General features: G+C 43.7%; 2 protein-coding genes and 1 long non-coding RNA gene across 21 annotated transcripts in view; 1 reads left to right on the top strand and 2 right to left on the bottom strand.

The window, feature by feature from the left end:
• PUS7 (pseudouridine synthase 7) overlaps positions 1-16,886 on the bottom strand; it is a 97,266-nt gene extending 80,380 nt beyond the window's left edge. For 6 of the 10 annotated variants that reach the window (XM_045494525.1, XM_045494528.1, XM_045494531.1 and 3 more), the window contains exons 1-5: positions 16,642-16,873; positions 5,078-5,510; positions 2,773-2,857; positions 2,498-2,599; positions 190-334 (exon numbers count right to left, since the gene is read on the bottom strand). In XM_045494525.1, the coding sequence (XP_045350481.1) occupies positions 190-334; positions 2,498-2,599; positions 2,773-2,857; positions 5,078-5,510; positions 16,642-16,768 (892 nt within the window). In that variant the 5' untranslated portion in view covers positions 16,769-16,873. Of the gene's footprint in view, positions 1-189; positions 335-2,497; positions 2,600-2,772; positions 2,858-5,077; positions 5,511-12,675; positions 13,045-16,641 lie in introns of those variants that run through there. The other 4 variants (XM_045494524.1, XM_045494527.1, XM_045494530.1 and 1 more) reach the window with 2 other exon arrangements.
• A 657-nt stretch (positions 16,887-17,543) lies between these two features.
• Positions 17,544-23,023, bottom strand: LOC123606326. 3 transcript variants are annotated; one of them, XR_006716234.1, is made up of 3 exons: positions 22,922-23,023; positions 21,218-21,358; positions 17,544-19,838 (listed from the first exon to the last, which is right to left on the bottom strand). It is a non-coding gene; the product is annotated as an uncharacterized LOC123606326 (long non-coding RNA). The 3 variants fall into 3 exon arrangements; XR_006716233.1 differs by lacking the exon at positions 22,922-23,023 and adding an exon at positions 21,593-21,707; XR_006716232.1 differs by lacking the exon at positions 22,922-23,023 and adding an exon at positions 21,593-21,703 and having other exon boundaries at positions 21,218-21,405.
• The window catches only part of RINT1 (RAD50 interactor 1), a 30,186-nt gene continuing 27,350 nt past the window's right edge, over positions 21,664-24,499 (top strand). For 6 of the 8 annotated variants that reach the window (XR_006716231.1, XM_045494491.1, XM_045494490.1 and 3 more), the window contains exons 1-2: positions 21,784-21,976; positions 22,426-22,471. Coding sequence is in view for 7 of the 8 variants with exons in the window: in XM_045494491.1 (XP_045350447.1) it covers positions 21,935-21,976; positions 22,426-22,471 (88 nt within the window). In the remaining variant the exon portion in view is untranslated. Of the gene's footprint in view, positions 21,977-22,425; positions 22,472-24,499 lie in introns of all 8 variants that reach the window. The other 2 variants (XM_045494492.1, XM_045494493.1) reach the window with 2 other exon arrangements.

The raw sequence follows: 24,499 nt of genomic DNA, 5'->3' as shown, positions 1-24,499 counted from the left end.
ACAGTCTGCAGGATGGTGCTGGCATCTGAAGTGATATTATTCACCTTCTTTGAAGGAATGACATGATTGATATCCTTTTCTGCATAACAGCAAAGTAGCCCTTGAACACGAACAGGCAAGGAACACGAGAAGCAGGATGCCACCCGTGACCAACAGACAGATGAAATGCCACGTCATGCACACACTTACTTGCCAGAGCCTTTTTTCCAGCTGCATGGTAGGCTACAATATATTTCTTCCCCTCTCTATCCTCTGTTTTTGTCTCTAATCCTGGAAACAGAGATTTAATCGCTTGATGGATGATGGTTCTTTTCTCTTTGGTGTCCTCAATAACCTATTAAAAACAAATCATGCTACTACTGATTGAAGAAACATTAAATGGGGAAATAACACTAATGAAGTAGTAAAATCACTAGTCAGGTTATCAGCTATGCAAAGTAACAGAGGTACATGGGTATGATTTCAGCAATCCTTTTTTTTTTAATTATTTTTTAACATTTATTTATTTTTGAGAGATACACACAGAGTGCAAGGTGGGGAGGGCTGAGAGAGAAAGGGAGACACAGAATCCGAAGTAGGCTCCAGGCTCCGAGCGGTCAGCACAGAGCCCGATGCTGGGCTTGAACTCACGAACCAAGAGATCATGACCTGAGCCGAAGTCGGACGCTTAACCGACTGAGCCACCCAGGCGCCCCTTCAACAATCTTTTAGAGCTTCGTAATACCGCACATCTTAAGAGCCTGTTTATGGGGCATGACTCTCTGCCAGGCACTATACCAGGAACTTCAGAGTCACTGTCTTAGTTAATCCTTATCATCTCCCTACCATGCTACCAGTATACCCACTTGGAGATCAGGAAAACGAGGTTAAGAGAAGGACCTAAGGTTTTACAGCTGGAGGGCAGCAGAGCCACGTGTACAGTCCAGGCTGTGACTCCAGAGCCACCCATCACAGATACCCCTGCTCAGGGACTCTGCTGGGTGAACACCTCAGGGCTCACAGATGGAAATGGAGGCAAGCCGTGCCTTTCAGGATATCAGAAACTCAACTCCCTTGAATAGTCCAATCTACACTGCCTCACAATGAATCCTATCCCATACTGGATTATTTTATAATGGTGTTCTCATATATTTGTTCGTAATAAAAAAAAAAATCAACATCAAAAAATGTAAACTTATTATGTAAGGAACTGTTGCTCAATTTTTGAATGTGTCTCACACTAAGAAATACATTTCACATCTGGAGTCAACAGTCAGAAATATATACATGCACCTGCCTTACTAAAAATCTAGAGGGGTACCGGGGTGGCTCAGTCATTAAGCATCTGACTCTTCATTCTGGCTCAGGTCATGATCTCACGGTTCATGAGTTTGAGCCCTGCATCAGGCTACGTGCTGACAGCACAGAGCCTGCTTCAGATCCTCTTTGCCCCTCCCCTGCTCATGCTCTCGATCTCAAAATAATACATTTTTTAAAAATTTAAAAAATCTTACAAAATAATATGTATCCTTAATGCGTATAATACACTGTTATTTTCTATTTAATTTATTGCACTTAAACAAATGTCGGGGGACACCTGGATGGCTCAGTTAGTTAAGCATCTGACTCTCAATATCGCCTCAGGTCATGATCTCACAGTTGGTGGGACTGAACCACCCTCAGTCGCTTCTAATTTCACCTGTTTCTGCACCTGTTTAAGTTTCTACAAGATTTAAAATTACAAACATGGCTCACATAATTCTACTGGACATCACTGAGAAAAATAAAATTTTCCTAACAAAAGCTTTTGAAAAAACATCTACTAGCCCATTTAGTAGCTGAGCTCTCCTTTTCTTCAATAGCAGAAGCTGAGTCAAGTTGAGCAAAGAAATGTTCCCTTACTTCTTTCCCAACTCCTCTCCCTCCAAGACCCAATTGACAGCCAGAGGCTGCTGGAGGGAGAGCCAGGGCCAGGGCCTATTAGGCCACACATCTGTTAGATGGTGGCAGTCCTTTGGCTACAGACACTGTGACAGAATAGTCACTTTGTGGTCTGAACAACACATTTCTTTCTTTCTTTTTTTTTTAATATTTATTTTTGAGAGAGAAAAAGAGAGACAGACAGACAGTCAAAGAATCTGAAGCAGGCTCCAGGCTCTGAGCTGTTGGCACAGAGCCCGACACGGGGTTTGAACTCATGGACCGCAAGACCATGACCTGAGCTGAAGTTGCACCCTTAACTGACTGAGCCACCCAGGTGCCCCGTGGAACAACGCATTTCTTTGTTGACTTGTGGTCATATAAAATTTTCTTATGACGTAACATTTTTTTTCTATAGTATGTCTGGATACTGGTTATTTGCCACTGATCAAAACATTTTTAGGGTAATGCTCTTTTACATCAAATAGGGCAAAGTCATCATTTCGTCAACTACTGTAATTTTTCTAATAGATGCTTATAGACTTTACCCAAAAAGAAGCAATGAAAATCCTGAAATGTATGTTTTTGTGCTATTTACCTCGATGGCAACACTAGTTTCCTTATTTTTAAAAAGCTGGAGCTCTTCTAAACGCTGCTTTTCTTCAGCTGTCAAAACCGTAAATACGTCTTCCGTTGGATCCTTGAAAATAATGAAACTCCCAGTGAGTCACACACAGAACTCAAAGCTGTTACAGCTCTATAGTTCTGGATCTCTCAGAAATGCTAAGTCAATGCTGTTAGAGTTCTATAGTTCTGGATCTCTCGGAAGTGCTATTTTATAGGGAAAGTGGCTTGTCAGAGAGCTGCTCTCACCTCCTCATCCACGGGGACAGACAAATCATCCAAATGGCTGATGCGTCCGTCTTTTCCTATTTCATGAACAACAAAGTCGGAGTATCTGATGAAAAGAAAACACAAACTTTCAAAGCATTAACATTTTGCTTCTGATTAATTTTAGGAGGAAGTTTATCAACATTAAGCTTCATGGTTATACGAAAATTTTTTTTAATTTTGGGGTTTTTTTTTTGAGACAGCATGCTTGCGAGCAGGGGAGGGGGCAGATGGGGGTGGGGGGGAGAGGTAGAGGGAAGGGGGGGAGAGGGGGAGAGGGGGGGGGAGAGAGAGAGAGAGAGAGAGAGAGAGAGAATTGCTACTGGAGCTTGACCCCACAACCCTGGGATCATGACCTGAACTGTAACCAAGGGTCAGATGCTTAAGTGACTAAGCCATCCAGGAGCCCCAAAACAGGAATTTTTTTTCTTTTTTTTAATTCTTCATTACTAAGTTCATGTGCAGTTTTTTTTTTTCTGGTTTCTTAAAGAATGCTACGCCACAGCTTGCATTTCACACAGAACGTAAAGACCCTCTGAGCTTTAGAATATTCTTTCAGAGAAATGCATAAATCAAAGCTTATTACCCTATTGATTATATAAACAGTCCATACTAAAGTGAATCATAAACTATGGCATGGTTAATTGAATCAGAACCCCGTTGGGGCGCCTGGGTGACTCAGTCAAGTCAGTTGAGAAGCAGACTTTGGCTCAGGTCATAATCTCAAGGTTCGTGAGTTCAAGCCTGGTGCTTTGCGCTGACAGTACAGGGTTGCTTTGGATTATCTGCCCACCCTCTCCCTGCCCCTCCCCCCCAATATAAACATTAAAAAAATATATATCACAACCCAGTATATCTACTATGAACCAACCTGAAGCTTGCCTTTATGCTAAATATTCTACACACATTATTTAAAACCTTTTCAAAAACCACAAGGTAGTATTAGGAACCATTTTTTGGAGAAGGATACTATGTAACTAGTCTAGATTCATACCCAGATCCTTCTGGCTCCAAAGACTACCTTCTTTCTACTGTAGATGTGGCACATTCAGGTGGAAGAGTTAAGGATTTAAGATTTTAAGACCAATTCAAGAGAAAACTTAAAACCATTTAAAATAATTTATTTTAAAGAAGTGAACAGCACTCATTTACATATTAGCAAGGCTTGACACAAAAATTATTTTTTATTTACTCATTTGATCTTGAAATGGCTTCATCTGCTCATTTAGACAGCTCTCCTCCATCCTATTCCTTCGTGATCGTCAATAAACCATTCTTGGGGACAGAAAGTTAAATAGAACATATTGGTGATGGAGACGCGGGGGGCAGGAGGGGGGGGGGTAGAGACACAGAATCCGAAGCAGGTTCTAGGCTCCAAGCTGTCAGCACAGAGCCCGATGCGGGGCTCAAACTCACAAACTGTGAGATCATGACCTGAGCCAAAGTCAGACACTTAACCAAGTGAGCCACCCAGGCGCCCCTTGCTAATTTCTTTCTAAAGAACAAATACAATGCCAAATTATGGAGAGAGCCCAATGTCCATTGACTGAAGAACATTTACAGAAGATGTGGTAGATATACACAAGAGAATATTACTTAGCCATCAAAAAGAATGAAATCTTGGGGTGCCTGGGTGGCGCAGTCGGTTAAGCGTCCGACTTCAGCCAGGTCACGATCTCGCGGTCCGTGAGTTCGAGCCCCGCGTCGGGCTCTGGGCGATGGCTCAGAGCCTGGAGCCTGTTTCCAATTCTGTGTCTCCCTCTCTCTCTGCCCCTCCCCCGTTCATGCTCTCTCTCTGTCCCAAAAATAAATAAACGTTGAAAAAAAAAATTAAAAAAAAAAAAAAAAAAAAATGAAATCTTGCCACTTCCAATGACAATACACTGTGGATGGAGCTACAATGTATTACACTAAGCAAAATAAATCAACCAGAGAAAGGCAAATACCATATGATTTCACTCCTATGTGGAATTTAAGACACAAAACAGAAGAACAAAAGAGTGGGGGGAGAGAAGAGAGGGAAACAAACCACAAGAGACTCTTCATGATAGAGAACTGAGGACTGATGGAGGGAGGTGGGTGGAGGGGTGGGCTAGATGGGTGAAGGGTACTAAGGAGGGCACTTGTTACAATGAGCACTGGGTGTTGTATGTAAGTGATGAATCACTGAATTCTACTCCTGAAACCAATACCGTACTGTATGTTAACTATAATTTAAGTAAATAAAAAACAAAAAACCAGAAAAACAAATAGAACAAAAATAACTTTACATGTAAGTGAAACATACCTTTCTTTCAAGATGCCTGAGAATCCCTGATGAGAACTTACAAACTTGGTGATGCCAACGTCAAGTTCAGTGAGGCCGTGCTTCATCATGTCTGCAAAAGTCTCAGCTTCCTCCTCCTCCTCACCCTCCTCAGAGAGGCCATCTTCCTCCTCCTCTTCCTCTTCTTCCAACTGCACATCAGAATTCTTTGTACCCTCTCTGGCACTCACAGCCTCAGGTGGCTCAGGCACGTTGACCCCACTGGGTGGAGAGACATGCTCCAGCTCACTCTGACTTTTGGTCAGACAACGGTCCAAGATCTTCTGTCTTTTTGCCTCCTCAGCTGGGGCCACCCTGTCATTGTCTTCAACAGCAACAGACCCACGTTTCAGCGACACACCAGTCACTTCTGTCATCTCCATTTTTAAGGCTCCAAGAAAACACTTAAGAGAACCTTTTAGGAAGGAAGAGAGCGCAGGAAGTAACAATCACTTCCTTAAAGTGGGTTTCAGCAAACAGAGGCACAGTTAACTTTGTTCCTAGGGTTCTAACACTCATCTATTAAAATAATTTTTCCTGATGCTGGTGTATATATTTGGTGGCATAGAAAAATGGCACAACACTTCTGCATAGAATTTGAGAGTATGCCTCAAAAAAAACTTTTAAAAATGTATGCCCTTTGACCCAGAAATACTACTTTCAGGGTGTATCTTAAAATAACTGAAGTGCTTACAATTTTAGGTTTAAGGATACTCATTTCAGTACTTTTACATTAACAAAAAACTAAGAAAAATGATGCCTGCGTCTGTAAATTAAGCAATACAATGAAACAATACGAACAGAAGCTGGGAAGGATGGTTTCTTCTAGCACAGAATATGGGTGGCTGGGCACAGCAGGGAGACGTGCTGGTTTTAGTGAATACCGTAGTTGATCACTTGAACTTTGTTTCATGTAGATTACTCTTTAAAAAAAAAAACCCTGATTAAATAAAAATAGTGCATAAATACACTTATTGACAGGAACGCATACTAGTATCATATTAAAAAAAAAAAAAGCAAGGGGGATGTGAAGTTGTTTAATGGGTTATAAAGTTTCAGTTTTGCAAGATTAGAAAGAGTTCTGCATATTGGTTCCACTACAGTATGAATGTACTTAACGCTACTGAACTGTATGCTTAAAAGTGGAGATGATGCTACGTGTTATGTGCATTTTGCCACAATTTAAACAATACAGACTATCATGCGAGCAACCCACACACAATGTAATGAGGGAAAGTCTAAGAAGCCATACACACCTCCCAGGATTGGGCGGCTTGCCAGAGGGGTAACATGTGGCAGTCAAAATAAATACATTTATCTAATTTGACCTTACTTGGTACTCTTGGTAAATTAAGGATAAAAGTTTTCCTACATTAATTATATACGGAGGTGCTATAATTAAAACGCTAATGAACTTACTAAGCATACTCATAAAGAACATAAATGAGCAGAAAACTAACATTCTAAGGTTCTCCAAAGCCTAGTTAACAAGAAACCCAACTACAGAAGCATCTACAACAGAATAATAACAACAATGAGCTAAAGTTTAAGAATCCACATTTGAAGGGTGCCTGGCTGGCTCAGTCGGTGGAGCACGTGACTCTCTTGATCTTGGGGTCATCGGTTTCAGGCCCATCTAGAGATAACTTAAAAAAAAAAAAAAAAATCCACATTTGATCTTGGCTCAGTGTCAACAATCTAGAATGGAAAGAAAATGTAAAGAAGAATGCAAATACATGCACAAAATGAAAGAAAAAGGGATGATGACTACAAAAAAAATGGGAGAAAAGGTACAGAAAGATGCCAGTAAAACCAATTTCCTTTGAAAGACAAAAAAATTAAATAAAGAAAATGGAAGAAACCAAGAATCTGGAACAGAAGTAGACCACAACTATACAAAAATTACCTCTAATTCAATTAGGAAAGCATTTATTCTCTATTTGTTCTAAGCAAGGTCAAGTAAGAAAAAGAACGGTTTATGAAATGCTGGTGCTATTCATGCTCACTTTCTATCAACAAGGCTGCCCTCACAGAGCCTGCGCGCCAATGTGGGAGACACAAAGGGCACAGGTCACTCGGGGACTACAGGAACAAAGACCTCAGAGGGCACTGCCGGTGAGGGTGTCAGAGAAGACACCTTTCCTTATGGCAGACCGGAAACGAACACCTGAGCCCGGCTGTGAGGAGCGGGTGAGGTCGCAGAACGCGGTGAGGAGGCTGTTTGGGGGGGATGGTCGGGCATGTGCAGAGGCGTGGGAGCCCAAGTAGGGTAAAACACACAACGAGCGAGTCTGGAGGTAAAGCTAGCGAGTGGGCAGATGCTAGACCAGCAGAATGGAGGGGATTCCATCCTGAAAACCAAACCACCACTAGACTCGTGAGTTAGAAAGGTGTCGCAGTGCCTCTTTGAAGAGAAACAGGGGTTAGATAGAAGATTCAGTGGGAGGATACAGCTGAGGGTCACTTGGCTGTCTCAGTTGGAAGAGTGCGTGACTCTTGATCTCGGGGCTGTGAATTTGAACCCCACATTGGGTGTAGAGATCACTAAAAAAAAGAAAACTTAAAAAAGAGGGTATGACCAAAATTGAGTCAAGAAATTAGTATAACATGATCTAAGACTGAGACAAGGGTGACAGAAACAAAGTTTGGATTCAGGGACGTTTAGGAGGTGGTGGGAACAGGACTGGATGACAAATGTGGGCAAAAAGAGGAAATAACCTAGGATGACTCAGGTGTTCTGCCTTAGGGATCTCAGAGGACAGGGGAGCTCTTCCTAACACGGAACCCCAGAAGAGAAGCAGGGAGTAGGAAGACAAGCCCACTTATGGTCCTGAGGTGTCACAGGTACCTGGGAACATCCGGAAGCCAGTCACTACATTGTGTTACACATACTCTCAACCCCAAACGTGCAATGGCGTCCCAGCTGGCATGCCAGGGTCCACTAGGAGATCCTGATACCTTTCCATGCCTGAACTCTCAGCAGGGAGGAGAGCACAGCCAATGACAACCACATCAGTATCGTGGCTCAGGGACTTTGCTGTCAGCACATGTCTACCTCCTTCCCAGAATGCAGAGAATTCATCAAGCTCCTTTTTTTTTTAATTTTTTTTTTCAACGTTTATTTATTTTTGGGACAGAGAGAGACAGAGCATGAACGGGAGAGGGGCAGAGAGAGAGGGAGACACAGAATCGGAAACAGGTTCCAGGCTCTGAGCCATCAGCCCAGAGCCTGACGCGGGGCTCGAACTCACGGACCGCGAGATCGTGACCTGGCTGAAGTCGGACGCTTAACCGACTGCGCCACCCAGGCGCCCCCATCAAGCTCCTTTTTAACAACTGACGGTCATAAGCCACATCAATTACTTCCTCTGCAGAAATGTCTGCTCCATCCTGCTTTGACACTGCCCATCATCCAGCAACCTGTACCATTATCTTCCACACACCTGCAACAACTCAGGCCCAGTCCCAATGAGTTCCTGCTTCCAGTCTCACTGCTCATGAGCTCTCTCCAATGGGAAGTCCTCCACACCTGTCTAAGATCACCCCTGGCCTCATCAGTCCTTCAAGGCTCATCTGAAGGCCATGAGTCCTGACTGCTGTGCCTTCCTCTCTACTAACTCCGTCTTCCCATTTTACCTCCCTTCATCTGCACTACCATGTGGGCACCTGGGTACCATACTTTTCTTCTGCCATTTTCTAGCTGTCCGTCGAAGTAAATTAATTTCTCCAAGCCCCTGTTCTTCATCTGTAGAATGGGAATGACATGTGTATCACAAGACTGCCGCGAAGATTAAATGAAATGATAAACACTATATCCTGGTTAGATATAGTAGGAACAAAATAAGCTAGTCCCCTTTCCCCCCTCAAGAAGTCTGCAGATTTTTTGAGGACATTATTTCTTTTATACATGCCATAGAATTCAGAGTGGTATAACAGCCTTCTATAGACATTTTGTAGATTTCTTGGAACAGGTGCTGAAACTGTTCCCCACCTGTAGAGATCAAAGTCACACTAAGTAGCAAATGCCTAATGAAATAGTGGACCTGGACAAGCACCACGAATGGCCCACTAACATACATGACAGACAGACACTGCACGTCCCTGAAAGCACATGCTGTGAAGTATTCTGACTGAAACTCTATGTCTAATTGGTAGTTTCGACAGCACACAGAGACAGAAGATGTTAACCACCACCATGGGGAAGCAATCAGCAACATTCTGAATGTGGGAAACTCTACCAGGACAAAGACAGTTCCCTCAACTAATAAAAAGCAAGGGGAAAAAGAGAGAGGGGAACTTACATATAAACCTACAAAGAAATGCAACGAGTGGATCCTTCTTCAAACAAGTCAACTATTTAAAAAAAGCATTTAGAAAAGTATTTGATGGCTGTAGCAACTTCTTACTCCACATGTCTCCAGAGGCAAGGGAAACAAAAGCAAAAATGAACTACTGGGATCTCATCAAAATAAAAAGCTTTTGCACAGTGAAGGAAATAATCAGTAAAACTAAAAGGCAACCGACAGAATGGGAGAAGATATTTGCAAATGACATATCACAAAAAGGGTTAGCATCCAAAATCTATAAAGAACTTATCAAACTCAATACCTAAAAAACAAGTAATCCAGTGAAGAAATGGGCAAAAGACATGAATAGACACTTCTCCAAAGAAGACATCCAGATGGCCAACTGACACATGAAAAAATGCTCAACATCACTCATCATCAGGGAAATACAAATCAAAACCACAATGAGAGGGGTGCCTGGGTGACTCAGTGGGTTAAGCGTCTGACTTCAGCTCAGGTCATGATCTCATGGTTTGTGAGTTCAAGCCCCGCTTTGGGCTCTGTGCTGTCAGTTCAGAGCCTGGAGCTTGCTTCGGATTCTGTGTCTCCCTCTCTCTCTGCTCCTCCCCTGCTCACACTCTGTTTCTCAAAAAATGAATAAACGTTAAAAAAAAATTAAAAATAAATTTAAAAAACCACAATGAGATACCACTTCACACCTGTCAGAATGGCTAATATTAACAACTCAGGCAATAACAGATGTTTGTGAGGATGCACAGAAAGAGGATCTCTTGTGTACTGTTGGTGGGAATGCAAACTGGTGCAGCCACTCTAGAAAACAGTGGGGAGGTTCCTCAAAAAATTGAAAATGGAACTACCCTATGACCCAGCAATTGCACTACTAGGTATTTATCCAAGGGATACAGGTGTGCTGTTTCTAAGGGGCACATGCACCCCAATGCTTATAGCAGCACTATTGACAATAGCCCAAGTATGGAAAGAGCCCAAATGTCCCTCGATGGATGAATGGACAAAGAAGATGTGGTGTATATATATACAATGGAGTATTACTCAGCAATCAAAAAGAATGAAATCTTGCCATTTGCAACTACGTGGATGGAACTAGAGGGTATTATGCTAAGTGAAATTTGTCAGTTAGTGAAAGACAAATATATGACTTCACTCATATGAGGACTTTAAGATACAAAACAGATGAACATAAGGGAAGGGAAGCAAAAATAATATAAAAAACAGGGAGTGGGACAAAACGTAAGAGACTTTTAAATATGGAGAACACAAAGGGTTGCTGGAATTGTTGTAGGAGGGGGGATGGGCTACATGGTCAGGGGCATTAAGGAATCTACGCCTGAAATCATTGTTGCACTCACTACACGCTAACTTGGATGTAAATTTTAAAAAACAAGTAAGTAAGCATTTGAGATGATGAGGGATGCAAAATACTGGGAATATTTGATGACATCAAGGTAGTACTGTTAACTTTTAAAGGTGCAATTATGTTACTGTGGTTACATTTAAAAACAGAATCCTTATGTTTTAGACACACTAACAAATATTTATGGTTGAAAAGTTACGAAGTCTGGAATTTGGCTTCAAAATAATTTACCAGTGGTGAATGGAAGTGGAGGGGGTACAGATTTGAAACCAGGTTCATAATTATTGAAACTGAGTGATGGGAACATGGGGAGGTTATCACATCTTCTACGGTAAGCTTTTTATTACAAAAAATTTCAAACATATGAAGTATAAAAAGATACACAAACTATTGTGTTCTGATCAACCACTATTTTACCCTTTCTTCTGTTCTGCTCTCTCTCATCACGTGTTCTTCAAACAGGTCCCAAGATACCGTCTTTCCACTGTCACTTTTTTTTAATAATTAAAAAAAAATCTGATGTGCAGGCCTGATGCGGGGCTCAAACTCACAAACCATGAAATCATGACCTGAGTCAGTGATTTAACTGACTGAGCCACCCAAGTGCCCCTCTCCACCTTCACTTCCTCAAGTGCCCCAAACCTCCACATCTGTTAGCCACCACTCAACACTCTTGCTCACTGGTGCTGCTTCATGATCTGTGCTAAACCCCAACCAAGTATCAAACCTACTGTCTAGGTCTGTGCTCCTGGATGCTGCTGGAGAAAACCACAGCAGGTGAGGGGGTTTCCCCTCTTAAACAGCCATCCCTACTCTCATGGCCATGCCTGGTCAGTACAGTCTTCTTCAAGTCCTGCTTGCGGGCCTCCTCTGACAGATGTCTACCCCTCTTTCCAGCATATGCACTAGACCACTCATTATAACCATTCCCTTAAATAAGACAACCCTCCTAAAAGTCCAGTCATTCTAACACTCACTCCTAAGTGTTGCACTTCATCCCCTTAACAAATACCTACTGTGCACCCTGCGCTAGGCAGTATTCCAGGCACTGCGAAAAGACACTGCAGCAAATCAAATCAACGCCCCGCCAGTGTGCAGCTGACGTTTAGTGAAAGATCTGGCTTCTGCCTCCCACACACCAATGAAGTGTTTTGTTTTGTTTTTTTTAAAGTTCAGCGATGGCTTCCTTGTGCCAAAACCACAGTCATTCAAGCCTGGCTCTAATTGACATCTTTTCCCAACTGGACACAGTTTGCCACTTTCCTTCCTTGAAACTCTTTCTACCCCTTTTTTCCTGCCTCTTGAGGTACTCTTTTCCCCTCCTTCTCTGCTGCTGCTTAAATTTGGGCATCTCTAGGTTCCTACCCCAGTCTTGTTCCCTTCTCACTCTCACATTTTTCTAGCCAAGACCCATCTCTGACTTCCCAGTTTGCTTGGGAAGTCCAAAGCAATAGCTGTCAAGCTGAGCAATTGCAGAGTGCACCCAGTGAGCTCATTCAAGCCTCTCCTCCACCCTATGGCTCCGGGTTCATTAGCATTGCCAGATATCGGTGTCTTACTCCAGCTGACCCAGCTAGGAAGAGCTGAATCAAATGCTCAAATTCAACATGCCCTAAATTGATCTCATCATCTCCCACCACCAACACACATTATACCTCCCAGCTCAGGGAACGTTGCCACCAACTACCAATCACCTAAGTCAGGACATGGTCATCACCCAACTCCTTGCTCTCCGCTGCGCCCACATCAGTAATTTCATGAATAAAATCCTGGAAAGTTTCAAACAGCACTGTTATGCCTAACATCCCTGGCATGAGAATATTAGCAGATCACACATATGAATATCACACACTGGTTTCGACCAGATCTAGGTTCTGCCGTTTACTGAGTGGGCCACTTACCCTCTCTAAGCTGAGGTTTCTTTCTCTGCAAAGCTGAAAAATGATGAGTTGCTCAAAGGTCTGTAATAGCTGTTCCTATTCCACTACTGGTCATTAATATTTATTATGGATGGTTTGTACAGCAGAACTGTATTGCTGAGTCTGGGGAAAAAACAAAGCTTCTTAGGCTTCTTTTGTTCTCTGGGCTAATGATTAAACATGGGTTTCTTCCTTCAAATACCATTTAATTTTAAGAGTCCCTCAAAGCACTGCCAACAGCACCAAATAAACAGGCCTTTAATATTTTTGGGCAGTCTTTTCTCGATATTTGTGGACACTTGCCTAATCTCTTTTCCTTGTTATATTTAACTTACAAGACAAGCTCATTAACTAATCTCACTTTTGTGTTTCAAATGAAATTACAAATACTTTCCATTTGCTTTAACTAATAACCCTATCATACACATTAATTATTAAAATATACATGGTACCAATGATTATAAGTCACTTAATATGTATTTTGCTAAGTTCTTTCAGTGGGCCTAGAAGCTGAGAACATATTTACTGGAACAGCTGTTCAAACTTCTGGACTAGGAGAGACAGAGCTCAAATTAGCATTGTTTTCATGAGCAAGAACTATATAAAAGGGAAGGCTAAAATGCAGTATGATTTTCTTTTAAGGTTTATTTATTAGAGAAAGACAGAGACAGAGCAAGTGGGGAAGGGGCACAGACAGAGGGAAAGAGAATCCCAAGCAGGGATCTCTGCAGTGCAGAGCCTGATGTGGGGCTGGAACTCACAAAACCAGGAGATTGTGACCTGAGCCGAAACCATGAGTCAGACATTTAACTGACTGAGCCACCCAGGTGCTCCTGCAATCTAATTTTTAAATGAGGGGAGGGAGCGAGCAGATCCTGTGAACACTGAAGATGCTGGGAAGAATTCAATCAGAAAAATAAACCACTCAGGATGCCCCGGTGTGATTTCCCTAAGAAAAAGTTTTGCATTCAGGAAAATCCAAATATACATATTCAAGCATGCTACCTCAAAGCTGAAATGACTGGCTTTTTAAAAAGGGGAGGAAAGGGGCGCCTGGGTGGCGCAGTCGGTTAAGCGTCCGACTTCAGCCAGGTCACGATCTCGCGGTCCGTGAGTTCGAGCCCCGCGTCAGGCTCTGGGCTGATGGCTCAGAGCCTGGAGCCTGTTTCCGATTCTGTGTCTCCCTCTCTCTCTGCCCCTACCCCGTTCACGCTCTGTCTCTCTCTGTCCCAAAAATAAATAAACATTGAAAAAAAAAATTAAAAAAAAAATAAATAAAAATAAAAAAGGGAGGAAGGGTAGAGAGTACAGCTTTATGAGTTTTTTAAATGTTATTTAAAAAAAAAGTTTTTAAAGAGATGCTATGCTGCACAAATACACTATTCAAAATAGTAATCAGTCAAGTAATATAGACCACACCACCACCAAGAAGAGAATCTACTGATACTTCCCTGTGAACTTCAAAGTCCTATGCAATTTTTTGAAGGGAATACTAAAAAAATGGGTTTTGTTTCTTTTATACTCCAAATGACCCAACTGACATTAGGAATATTACAGTTTTATCAATATTTTAAAATCTTTTTCATTAAGATACTAAATTCACCAATAAGCTCTCTTTACATCCACAACAACAAAAGTTTAACATTTTCAAAATTGTGATACAACACTGATAATCCCTTAACATTATTTCTGTAAAATGAACATCTAAAGCCATATTAGTCTTAGTCCTATCTATATTTCAAAATACAACTTCCACTTTTTAAAATTTTTTTTAATGTTTTATTTATTTTTGAGACAGAGAGAGACAGAGCATGAACAGGGGAGGGGCAGAGAGAGAGAGGGAGACACAGAATCCGAAACAGGCTCCAGGCTCTGAGCTGTCAGCACAGAGCCTGATGCGGGGCTTGAACTCACAGACCGCGAGATCATGACCTGAGCCGCAGTCAGACGCTCAACCGACTGAGCCACCCAGGCGCCCCTTTAAATACTTCTATCCTCCAGCCTCTGCAAACTGTCAACAACCCCTCTAGCTCACTACAAAGAGCACTTTCTGGGGCGCCTGGGTGGCTCAGTGGGTTGAGAGTCTGACTTCGTTAGGCTCAGGTCATGATCTCACAGTCTGTGAGTTTGAGCCCTGCATCCGGCTCTGTGCTGACAGGTCAGATCCTGGAGCCTGCTTCAGATTCTGTGTCTCCCCCTCTCTCTGCCCCTCTCCTGCTTGTGCTCTGCCTCTCAAAAAATAAAACAAACGTTAAAAAAAAAATACACACACACACACACACACATACATATAATAAAGAGCACTTTCTTCAGGGCAGAGCACACTCTACATTCTAATATGCAAAATCAGTAAGTCCATTAGATTCGTTCATCCCACAAATATGTGAGTACCCCTTATGAGTCTGGCACTATCTTAGGCACTGGGGAAAAGGGGCAATTTCTTGTCCTCTTTGAGTTTATATTTATTTTTTTTAATTTTTTTTAACGTTTATTTATTTTTGAGACAGAGAGAGACAGAGCATGAACGGGGGAGGGGCAGAGAGAGAGGGTGACAGAATCGGAAGCAGGCTCCAAGCTCTGAGCCATCAGCCCAGAGCCCGACGCGGGGCTCGAACTCACGGACCGCGAGATCGTGACCTGAGCTGAAGTCGGACACTTAACCGACTGAGCCATCCAGGTGCCCCAGAGTTTATATTTATTTAAGGAAATATCAACGAAAACAGTAATAATCTCAGAAACATACACCCGTAAGAGCTACAAATAAAGCAGAGTAAAGGGAAGGGGAGAAAGAACTATAGACATGAAAAGATGTGTATGGGGAGAGTTCCAGGCAGCAGGACCAGCACAGGTAAAGGATCTGAAACAGGAGAAAACTTAAGTCACGGACCAGCTGGACTGCAGTATCTCTCTCCTACTTGGGGTCAATATACCTTTTATTAATACTTGCATCGCCTCAGCCTCTACCAAAAGATGTTCAAAAGGAGCTGTTAAATGATTAAACAAAATTATCGCCTATTCATCCCCTTTTCACTATGACTGTACCGGCCTATTTTTGACAGATCCCTCAATTGCCAAGGTATCCCCAAGGGAACGGAATATGACTGCACAGACGACTGGAGACTTGAAACAAAAGCCCTTGGTAATCCAAGATTTTTGAAATGAAAAAAAAAAAAAAAAAAAAAAAGTGGCCTGACAATGGGATTAAATATCTGGCAAACGAAACTCTCTCCAAACCCTACTTCTTGGCAGGCACTAATAACACAGGCAATTAGGATGTACTTCTAAACCTCTCAGCGCAGGGCTGGCGGTAAGGACTCGGCGTAGATGAGTTTCAACATGCACAGCAGCACCTCCAAACATCCACTCGTTAAACACGGACCCGGTGGAGAGCTGGAGAAAACACTCCTGGTCCCCAACCTGTTGGCTCCTACTCTGGGAAACGTGTACAAAAATAAGCATTCAGCTGGGTGCTTGCCTGGCTTGCAGCAGCCTCGCAGTTAAGTAGTGATGGGTGAAAACGAGGACGAGAGAAAGCACGTGGGCTTTACCCTGCAGAAGACCGGCCCCGCTATATACCGAGGCTGTAAGGGCCCCGGGATAGAGGCCGGTTTTCTCTTTGGCGAGGAGAGGAGTTTAGGGAGCTCCCGGGTCAAAGAAAGGGAGGAGAGGGGCTGGGAACTGGGGGCGGCCAGCGCCACAGGGAGGCGGGACGGCACGGCGCCCCCTGCCGATCGGCCCCGGAAGGGGGGGCGGGGCTGGCACCGCGGGAGGAGGACCGCCAGGCTCCAGCCGCGCTTCCGCGGGCACGGCCAGTAATGGAGGCGCCGTGAGCAAGCCGTGCGCTCACGCCGCGGCCGGGACGCCTTCCCAGGCTGCACTGCCCCTCCGGGCGGGACCCTGAGGCCGGGCCGTGGAGCCCGGGTGGCTGCGGCGAGGCCGCGCACTTACCCGGGGCCTGGGAGCGCGGGCGCGGCCCGGGCCGGGCGGCGAGGGGGCGGGCGCGCTGCTCTGGGCGCAGGAGGGCGGCGGCGACGAGGGCCACTCGGAAGAGCCAGCTGCGAGGGCGCCCCGGCATAGGCAACGCCGTCAGCGCCTTCAGCCCCTAGGGCCCGGAGCGCGCGGGTGCACTCGCCGGCCGCGGAGCTCTCACACGTGCTGCGCAGCGACGCGCCGCCGCTAATCTGCCCCACCCTCGGGGCGGGGCCCGCCCTCCGCCGCCGGCCCCGCCTCCGCGCGGGCCCGGAGCAACGAGGCCCCGCCCCTCTCCGCCGCCCAGTGACCCAGTGGCCTCTGCCTGGAGGAAGCTCGTTGGTTCACTGCGGCTTTGCCAGCTCACGGCGGCGGGAGCCTGTCCAGGCCCTGGGCAAACAGTGATTTCTCCAGGGCCCGGGCAAACAGGGATTTCATCGTGCACCAAAGAGTCCTTCAGACAGTCTTTAGGACTTCTAAAGTGGCCGTGGCCATGGCCTTAACGAATGCTTCACGTATTTTAATAAAGGTTTCTTCCACATGGTTATGGCCGTTTTGTGTTGCCCCCCACATGCGGCTAGTTTAAGGAAAAGAATAACTTTAGGGAATATATTGTTGTATATATTATTCCTTCAAGTGCAGGGGATCCGAGAGAAGCATTTTCCCACTTCTTCGATTTACCCCTCCTGCTTGACGGCTCCTCAATAGGATAGGCTCCAGAAAAAAACTGATCATAGCAAGTTTGTGCTTCTGTGTGAAGAAAAATAAGATCCATACTCCTTCCATGCTCTTCAAGTAGCACACGTTTTGCGACCAAATTCTGGCCTCTAATAGTTTTTGCACTATTTTGCCAAATTTCAATCCTCAGTGAAACACCTATATATTATTTCAAGTCCTTTAATTTCTATTAGACTTGGTTTTTTAAATTGTGGTAAAGTACATGCAACATAAAATGTATCACTTTAGTCATTTTGAAGTGTACATTCAGTGGCATTAAGTACATTCACAATGTTGTACAACCATCACCAACATCCATCTCCAGAAGGCTTTTCACCTTGCAAAGCTGAAACTCTATCCAGGAAGTAGCAAATTCCCAGTCTCCCCACCTCCTAGCCCTGGGAACCACTATTCTACTCTTCTCTCTGTGAATTTTACAGTTGTAGGTAACTCCTATAAGTGGAATCATATAGCCATATGTCCCTTTGTGACTGCCTTATTTCCTTAATGTTCATCCATTAAGGATGCAACACGTGTTGCAGCATGTGGCAGAATTTCCTTCCTATCTAAGGCTGAATAATATTCCATTACATATATATAGCACGTTTTGTTCCCCTATAATCAGTTGAGTTGCTTCGGCCTTTGGGCTATTGTGAATAATGCTGCTATGAACACGGGTGCTCCAATATCTATTTGAGACCTTGCTTTCAATTTCTTGGGGTATATACCCAGAAGTGGTATTGTTGTATATTAATTCTATTTTCAATTTTTTGAACAACCCCACTTTGTTTCCTATAGTAGTGGTAGACTTGTTTTTAAAATCTGGGTTTACATTATCCATACTCAGTATGGATAATTCACTCAGACTGGTAGGATTCTATACTGTCTTTCTCTGAGATCAGTCACCTCAGTTGAGGACAGTTTTCTGTCCCTAATCCATGTATAATCACATGTCCTGGGCTATGGCTAATTCATAGGTTAATGTCCCAATGACAGCAACTGCACATATGTTTACCACAGACACAGTAAAAATTCAATCCTAAACTTTAAATTTTTGTATACTTTAAAAATTATCTTCTCTGAGGCCGAACGCCTCATAAATGCATATGGAAGGAAAGAACAGTCACATTCCTTTGGCTGTTAGCTAGCTAGATCCATGATCAAAACTTACTGCATTTTATCCTGAACCGCCTCAGACAAGGTCCAAGTGAAACATGCATTTTTAGTTTTCTGTTTTTCAAAATGACAGTCCTTTATTGGCTTTTATAGTTAAAATAATACAGAAGTGTTCAAAGCCTGTCCCAAATTCCAACTCCCTCTAATAATCATTTAACAATTTAATGTTCTCCTTGACTTTCAAATTACATCCTAACATGTATGTTATGTAGAATATTCGGGATCCTGCTTTTAATCCACACCAGCACTATGGACTGCTAAGGGCCCAAAACATACAATGTATCTCTTGTTTCATCCTTATTATTGCCTACTATTCTGTCCATCTAAGATTGCCTCTTTACACTCCCCAGATAGTAGTCAATTGTTTTCTGTGCTCCCTCAGTCATTGCAAACATTTCCGTTGTTGAGCCTACTGCATTCAATCTTAATTTATTTTCATTTCTGTTTCCCTTACCAGAAGTGAATTCTCCAGAAGCAAAAATCTGGGTTTAGAGCAATCTTTTTTTCCCTTTAATGTTATTTTTAATTTTTATCAGAGTATGCATGTCTGTGATTTAGAGCCAAATAATTCTGTAGAAATCTTATAAATTGCAATGAAAGAGCAGAGACTGTACCCCCCCTTACCAATTTCCCCCTCCTTAAAGGCAGTAATTTTTGTCTTTTAACTGGTTATTTTGATATTTACTTTCAGTTCTCTATATAAAATGTTTGCATTGCTATTTCTCGATTTCTCACTTCTAGGCATTATCTGTTGATTTCACTTAGTGGGAAATGAGGATTTAGTTCTTCTTTCTTTCCCTATCCTTTTCCCCACTGCCACCACACTTTTCATCCTTTGATCTGCTCAATCTAGTTATATTGTCCTTTTTTAATAGGTTTTTGTTTACTTCATTATGATTAGGTAAACATTACTTACATCTTGGGCCAAGTAGTATATACTATGATCACTTTTCTTCTCCTGCTCAGCTTTTTGTTTTTCCTGCAGTTATTATCTTGTTTTGGTTTACTATCCATCACCAAGCCAAGCCCAAACTTTTTAACGATTGTTTCAATCTCTGCTTCCCAAGACTTAGATAGACGAGGTGTTCTATCAGTTTCATCTGAAAATGGAGTCTCTTCTGGGCCTTCTGGACCTGTACCAATCCATGTCTAGTGAAGAATTTTGTCAGGGCCTCTCAAATCATTTTTCTCCTGCATTATATCTTCTGTTTCCTATATCCTATATCTTCTTTTTTTCTTTGTTTAGTCCCTCAATTTAGTAGAGCACAACCTCCAGAAGCATCCTGAGGAAGGAAAAGTAAATGAAAGGGAAATTTTTTGAGATCTTTGAATGTTTGGACATACCTTTATTGTTTACCCACACTTGACTGGTATTTGACTCATCAGGTGTAGAATACTAGTTTGAAATAAATCTCCTTTTGAAATTTGATAGAATTTGCTCTTATGGGGTACCTGGGTGGCTCAGTCGGTTGGCTCAGTCGGTTAAGTGTCAGACTTCGGCTCAGGTCATGATCTCACGGTTTATTGAGTTCAAGCCCTGAATCAGGCTGGCTGCTGTCAGCGCAGAGCCCGCTTTGGATCCTCTGCCCCCTCTCTCTCTGCTCCTCCCTCGCTCACGCTCTCTCTCAAAAATGAATAAACATTAAAAAAAAAAAAAAAAAAAAGAATTTGCTCCTATGTCTTCTAGCTTTCTTTGTGACTGTTGAGAAATTGAAAGTTATGTTCACTCTTGACTCTTTGTTAAGTGATCTGTTTTTCTCTCTAGAAGCTTAGGATTGTCTGTTCCCCTCCCCCCACCCCCCACCCCCTGCCCCCCCACCCCCCCCATGTCCTACAATTTCACAATGATGATTTGGGATGAGTCATCTTTTATCCATTGTGCTGGGCACTCAGTGGGCCCTTTTAATCTGGAAACTCGTGACTTTCAGTTTGGAGACATTGTCTTGAATTTTTTGGTGATAATCATTCCTTCCCTAAGGAGTGATTGGTTTTTCTTTCGGAACTCTTATTTTTCAGATTTTGGATCTCCTGCAGTGGCCCTCTAATTTCTTTTTTTTTCTTTCTTTCTTATTTTTCATTTCTTTGTCCTTTTGCTTCCCCCCCCCCCCCCAGATATTTCCCAACATTTATCTTCCAACTCTTTTATTGAACTTTCCATTTCTGCAATCATATTTGTCTCTGAATATTCTTTTTATTTATTTTAATGTTTATTTCTTTTGAGAGAGAGAGAACGAGAGCAAGTGAGCAGGTGAGGGGCAGAGAGAGAAGGGGATAATCCCAAGCAGGCTCTGTGCTGAGCCCCAGCCGGGGCTCAAACTCATGAATGGTGAGCTCATGACCTGTGCCGAGATCAAGTCCAACACTCAACCGGCTAAGCCACCCAGGCACCCCTCTAAATACTCTTTTAAAAATAGTATCCTGTTATTTATTGTTTTATGGTTGCAGTGGTACCTCACATCTCAAGATATTGATTATATATATTCTATGTACAATGTATATAGACAACGTATACAGAATATATATATATTTTAAAATTTTCTTCTCACTAAATGGTTTCTGTTTCCTCTATGGGTTGTTCCCTCCCACCCTCCTTTGGTTTAGTCTTTTTGATACCACCTCCCATGTTTGTTTTTGAAGTCGAATCCCTGGGTCCTCTACCTACCTCTTGCTTCCAGATCCCTCATGTTCCTCCTTCTTGTCAAAGGCCACGTTTCTGGGGCCTCTGCACGGGGTAAAGTGCATATTTGATGCTGAGTCCTCTTCTGCCATTCAGCTCCCAGTCGTTTACAACCAGATCTGCACTCTACAGGCAGGAAAGTGGAGGGTCATCTCTAGCTGGGTCTGATCAGCCTTAAAAGATCCCAAGATAATGACATTGGAATTTCCCCCAACTAAACAGGCCGACCAAATTACATTAAAGTTAGCCAACAAGCCCCCTCACACTCTGAGAACATCTGGGGTCTCATCTAAAGGATAAGCTGAACACAAGGAATTTACACAAGTTCACAAGGAATTTATGGTGTAGAGGGTGGGGTACCTTCAAGCTCCATCCGCAAGGACCCCCGCGAGGTGGAGGTGTGGCGGAGGTTGAGAAGGCCCGCCCCCCTTTCTCCCGAGAGCCTGGGGGGCTGGCGCCCGCTTCCTGAACTGCCGTGCTGGCCCCCTGCCAGCAGAGGGCGCCACCGCGCATGGCTGGCGGCTGCGCGGGCAGGGCCTCTCTGGGAGGAGAGGAAGAAATCAGAGAGACGGCGAGGGGAAGTAGAGGTGGCGCCCAGCCCCACGGTCTCCCAGGGAGAGCCGGTGTCTGGCCGCTGGCCTCAGCGGAACTCTACAAGCCACGCTGGCTGCTCATGGAGCCGAGGACTCGCGCGGAGACGGGATGCTCCCGGCCGCCGAGATCGGCAAGGTGCCGGCAGCCCCGGTGAGGCGGCCCTGGTGGCCCGGGGAGGGGACGCTGGTAGCCCGGGGAGGTGGCACAGATCTCCCAAAGGAGATTGCGTCGGTGAGGTGGCCCTGGCGGCCTGGGGACGTGGTTTCCGTGGCCCGGGGAAACAGGCCTTCCAATCTGGCGAGGTGGCACGGACCTCCCAGAGAAGGTGGTCCCAGGGCGGTGGCTCTGGCGACCCTGATGAGATGACACAGATAGTTGTCTCTAGGGACGTAGAGACATGCCCTGAAGGCTGGGCAAGGTAACTCCAGCGGTTCTGGGGAGGTGGCAGTGGTGGTCCTCAGGGCCACCTGCGTCAGATGGCCCTGACCCCTCAGGAAGACCCCAGGGGAGGGAGTCTGGGACCTCGCGCCCTCTGGGAATCCTGAGGAGTTCCACCTATCACTCCAGTCTTAATGTGTTTGTTATACCTGTTCTTCTAGTGCTGCTCTGAAAGTGGTAACGAAAGGAAGGACGTCGAGGAGAAAAGTAAGCAGACTCGAAACACCTTACCATTCTTTACCCAGCCATCTCTCCTAAACTCAGCCCTCCAGGGTCTGCGGAGCAGAAGAGTCGTAGCCTGTTGTCTTTAAGATGAATCTCTCCATTTTTTTTTTTTTTTTTTTTTTGGTACAATATACTTGTATTGTATTAAGTACTGGTTATCATCATGCACCTATCTTTCTTTCTAAAATTGTAAAATGTGGGATAATTTGAAGATAAGCTATACTTCGTGACCCGGACTTAGTGCAGGGACTGGTGTAGTTTCACTGGAGTCCGCCCGCCGCACCAATTCAGAATAATTGGGGCCTGCCTGTTATCTTAATGAAGCAATAACTTATCAAGCATCAGGAATTTGGAGGGGCTAATTAATGATCTAGGAGAGATGACCACCGCCTTAATTGGAGTCAAAATGGTAACTGTTTAGTGGTACTTTACCTTCAGTGAATTTGCCAGTAAAAGTTGATCTGGGAAGAAAAATACAAGGGATAACTTGTTTCCTGAATCTTGGTCTGGACAAGGAAGAGGGAAAAGGTCAGCATCTCCATTTCCTATTGAGGACAGGAGCACATGTCAGGGATGTGGACATTTGTCATTTTACTGTAATGAGCTAAGCATGGCAGGCTTCTGGAAATCAGGGAATCTTCAGTGGCTTTTGAAGTGAAGTTTATTGGGGGAGGAAGGGGAAAGGCATGTAACAACTTTTCCATCAGAGGGTTTTTGGTTCTTCTGACCATGGCAAATAGTCTAGGAATGAGTAGTGGTAGGAGGAAGGGTGCCCACATTACCATAATGCCTTCAGGAATTAGGCTTGCCCTTACCATGCCTGCGGATACATTCTGCCTCGGAAGGAAAGCTCTAAGTAGCCCATAGCACTTGACGGTCATAGCTCAGCTCCTTTTTTAAAAGATTGGAGAGTACCCTCTATCTTTTAGTTAAAACCTTCCCTTTCCCACCTTTGCCCATTCAGATGCCTGAGAAGTTGATGCCTACTGAGATGTCATTTAGTAGAATGATAGACACAGACTATAGACTTTGTCCTTATCCCTCCTTTGGTGGCTTGGTCAACTTGTTTGCAATTAGGGGTGCTTATTACAAGAAACAGAAAAGGAGAGTCATAAAAACCTCCCAAATCACCAGTGTGTCATCTTAAAGAACGTCATTTGACCAAGAATGTACTTACTGCATTTAAATGGTGATGTCAAAAGAAAAGAATTTAAAAGTAGGTGCAAAAAAAAAATTTTTTTTTTTAATGTTTACGTATTTATTTTGAGAGAGAAAGAGAGAAAGTATTTCAAGCAGGCTCCACAAGACAGCCGATGTGGGGCTCGATCCCACAAACCATGAGATCAGGACCTGAGGTGAAATCTAGAGTCCAAGGCTCAACCGACTGAGCCACGCAGGTGCCCCCCGCAAAAAAATTTTTTTATTAAAAAAAACAGTAAGTAAAAGTAAATGAAGATAGAATTTGCTCCCTAAGCTACAGGAAAACATTCCCTCCACAAAGCCCTGCCTCTAGGTGTCTGCAGATGCAATGTTCAACGTACTTGTTTTATTCAAGATTAAACTAGAAAAAGAGGACACCGTGACTCTTGTCCATAACTGTAGATGGATTCTGCATTCATGAAGTTTGATGCAAACCAGCCTATTCTCATATTTGAAGGAGAAAAAAAGTAAGAAACTTGGGTTGAGGGTCAGGAAACATGGATTTTAATGCCGTGTGTAACCTTTAGGTGTCAGCTGGGCAAATGGTACAATTTATAGTTGGGAAGTCAAGGCATAGATTTATGCTAGTTTTGCTCCTAGTTACTGGTGGGCTACTGCTTCTCATAGCACATGGACGCACTTTGAATACTCATAAGTTGAATAGAACAAAGGAAAATTTGGGTTTGGGGGCTGGGGGAGGAACATAACCTAGTACTAAACACATTGGTATGTATTCTCTTAATCCTAAACGAGCAAAATCTGACAGTTACATTTTGCATTTAGGCATCTCTCTCTCTCTCTTTTCATATT

The sequence above is a fragment of the Leopardus geoffroyi genome, chromosome A2, assembly GCF_018350155.1.
Source record: "Leopardus geoffroyi isolate Oge1 chromosome A2, O.geoffroyi_Oge1_pat1.0, whole genome shotgun sequence".
Lineage (NCBI taxonomy): Eukaryota > Metazoa > Chordata > Mammalia > Carnivora > Felidae > Leopardus > Leopardus geoffroyi.
The sequence above is the reverse complement of the archived record's forward strand: the minus strand, read 5'-3'. Positions and strand labels throughout refer to the sequence as shown.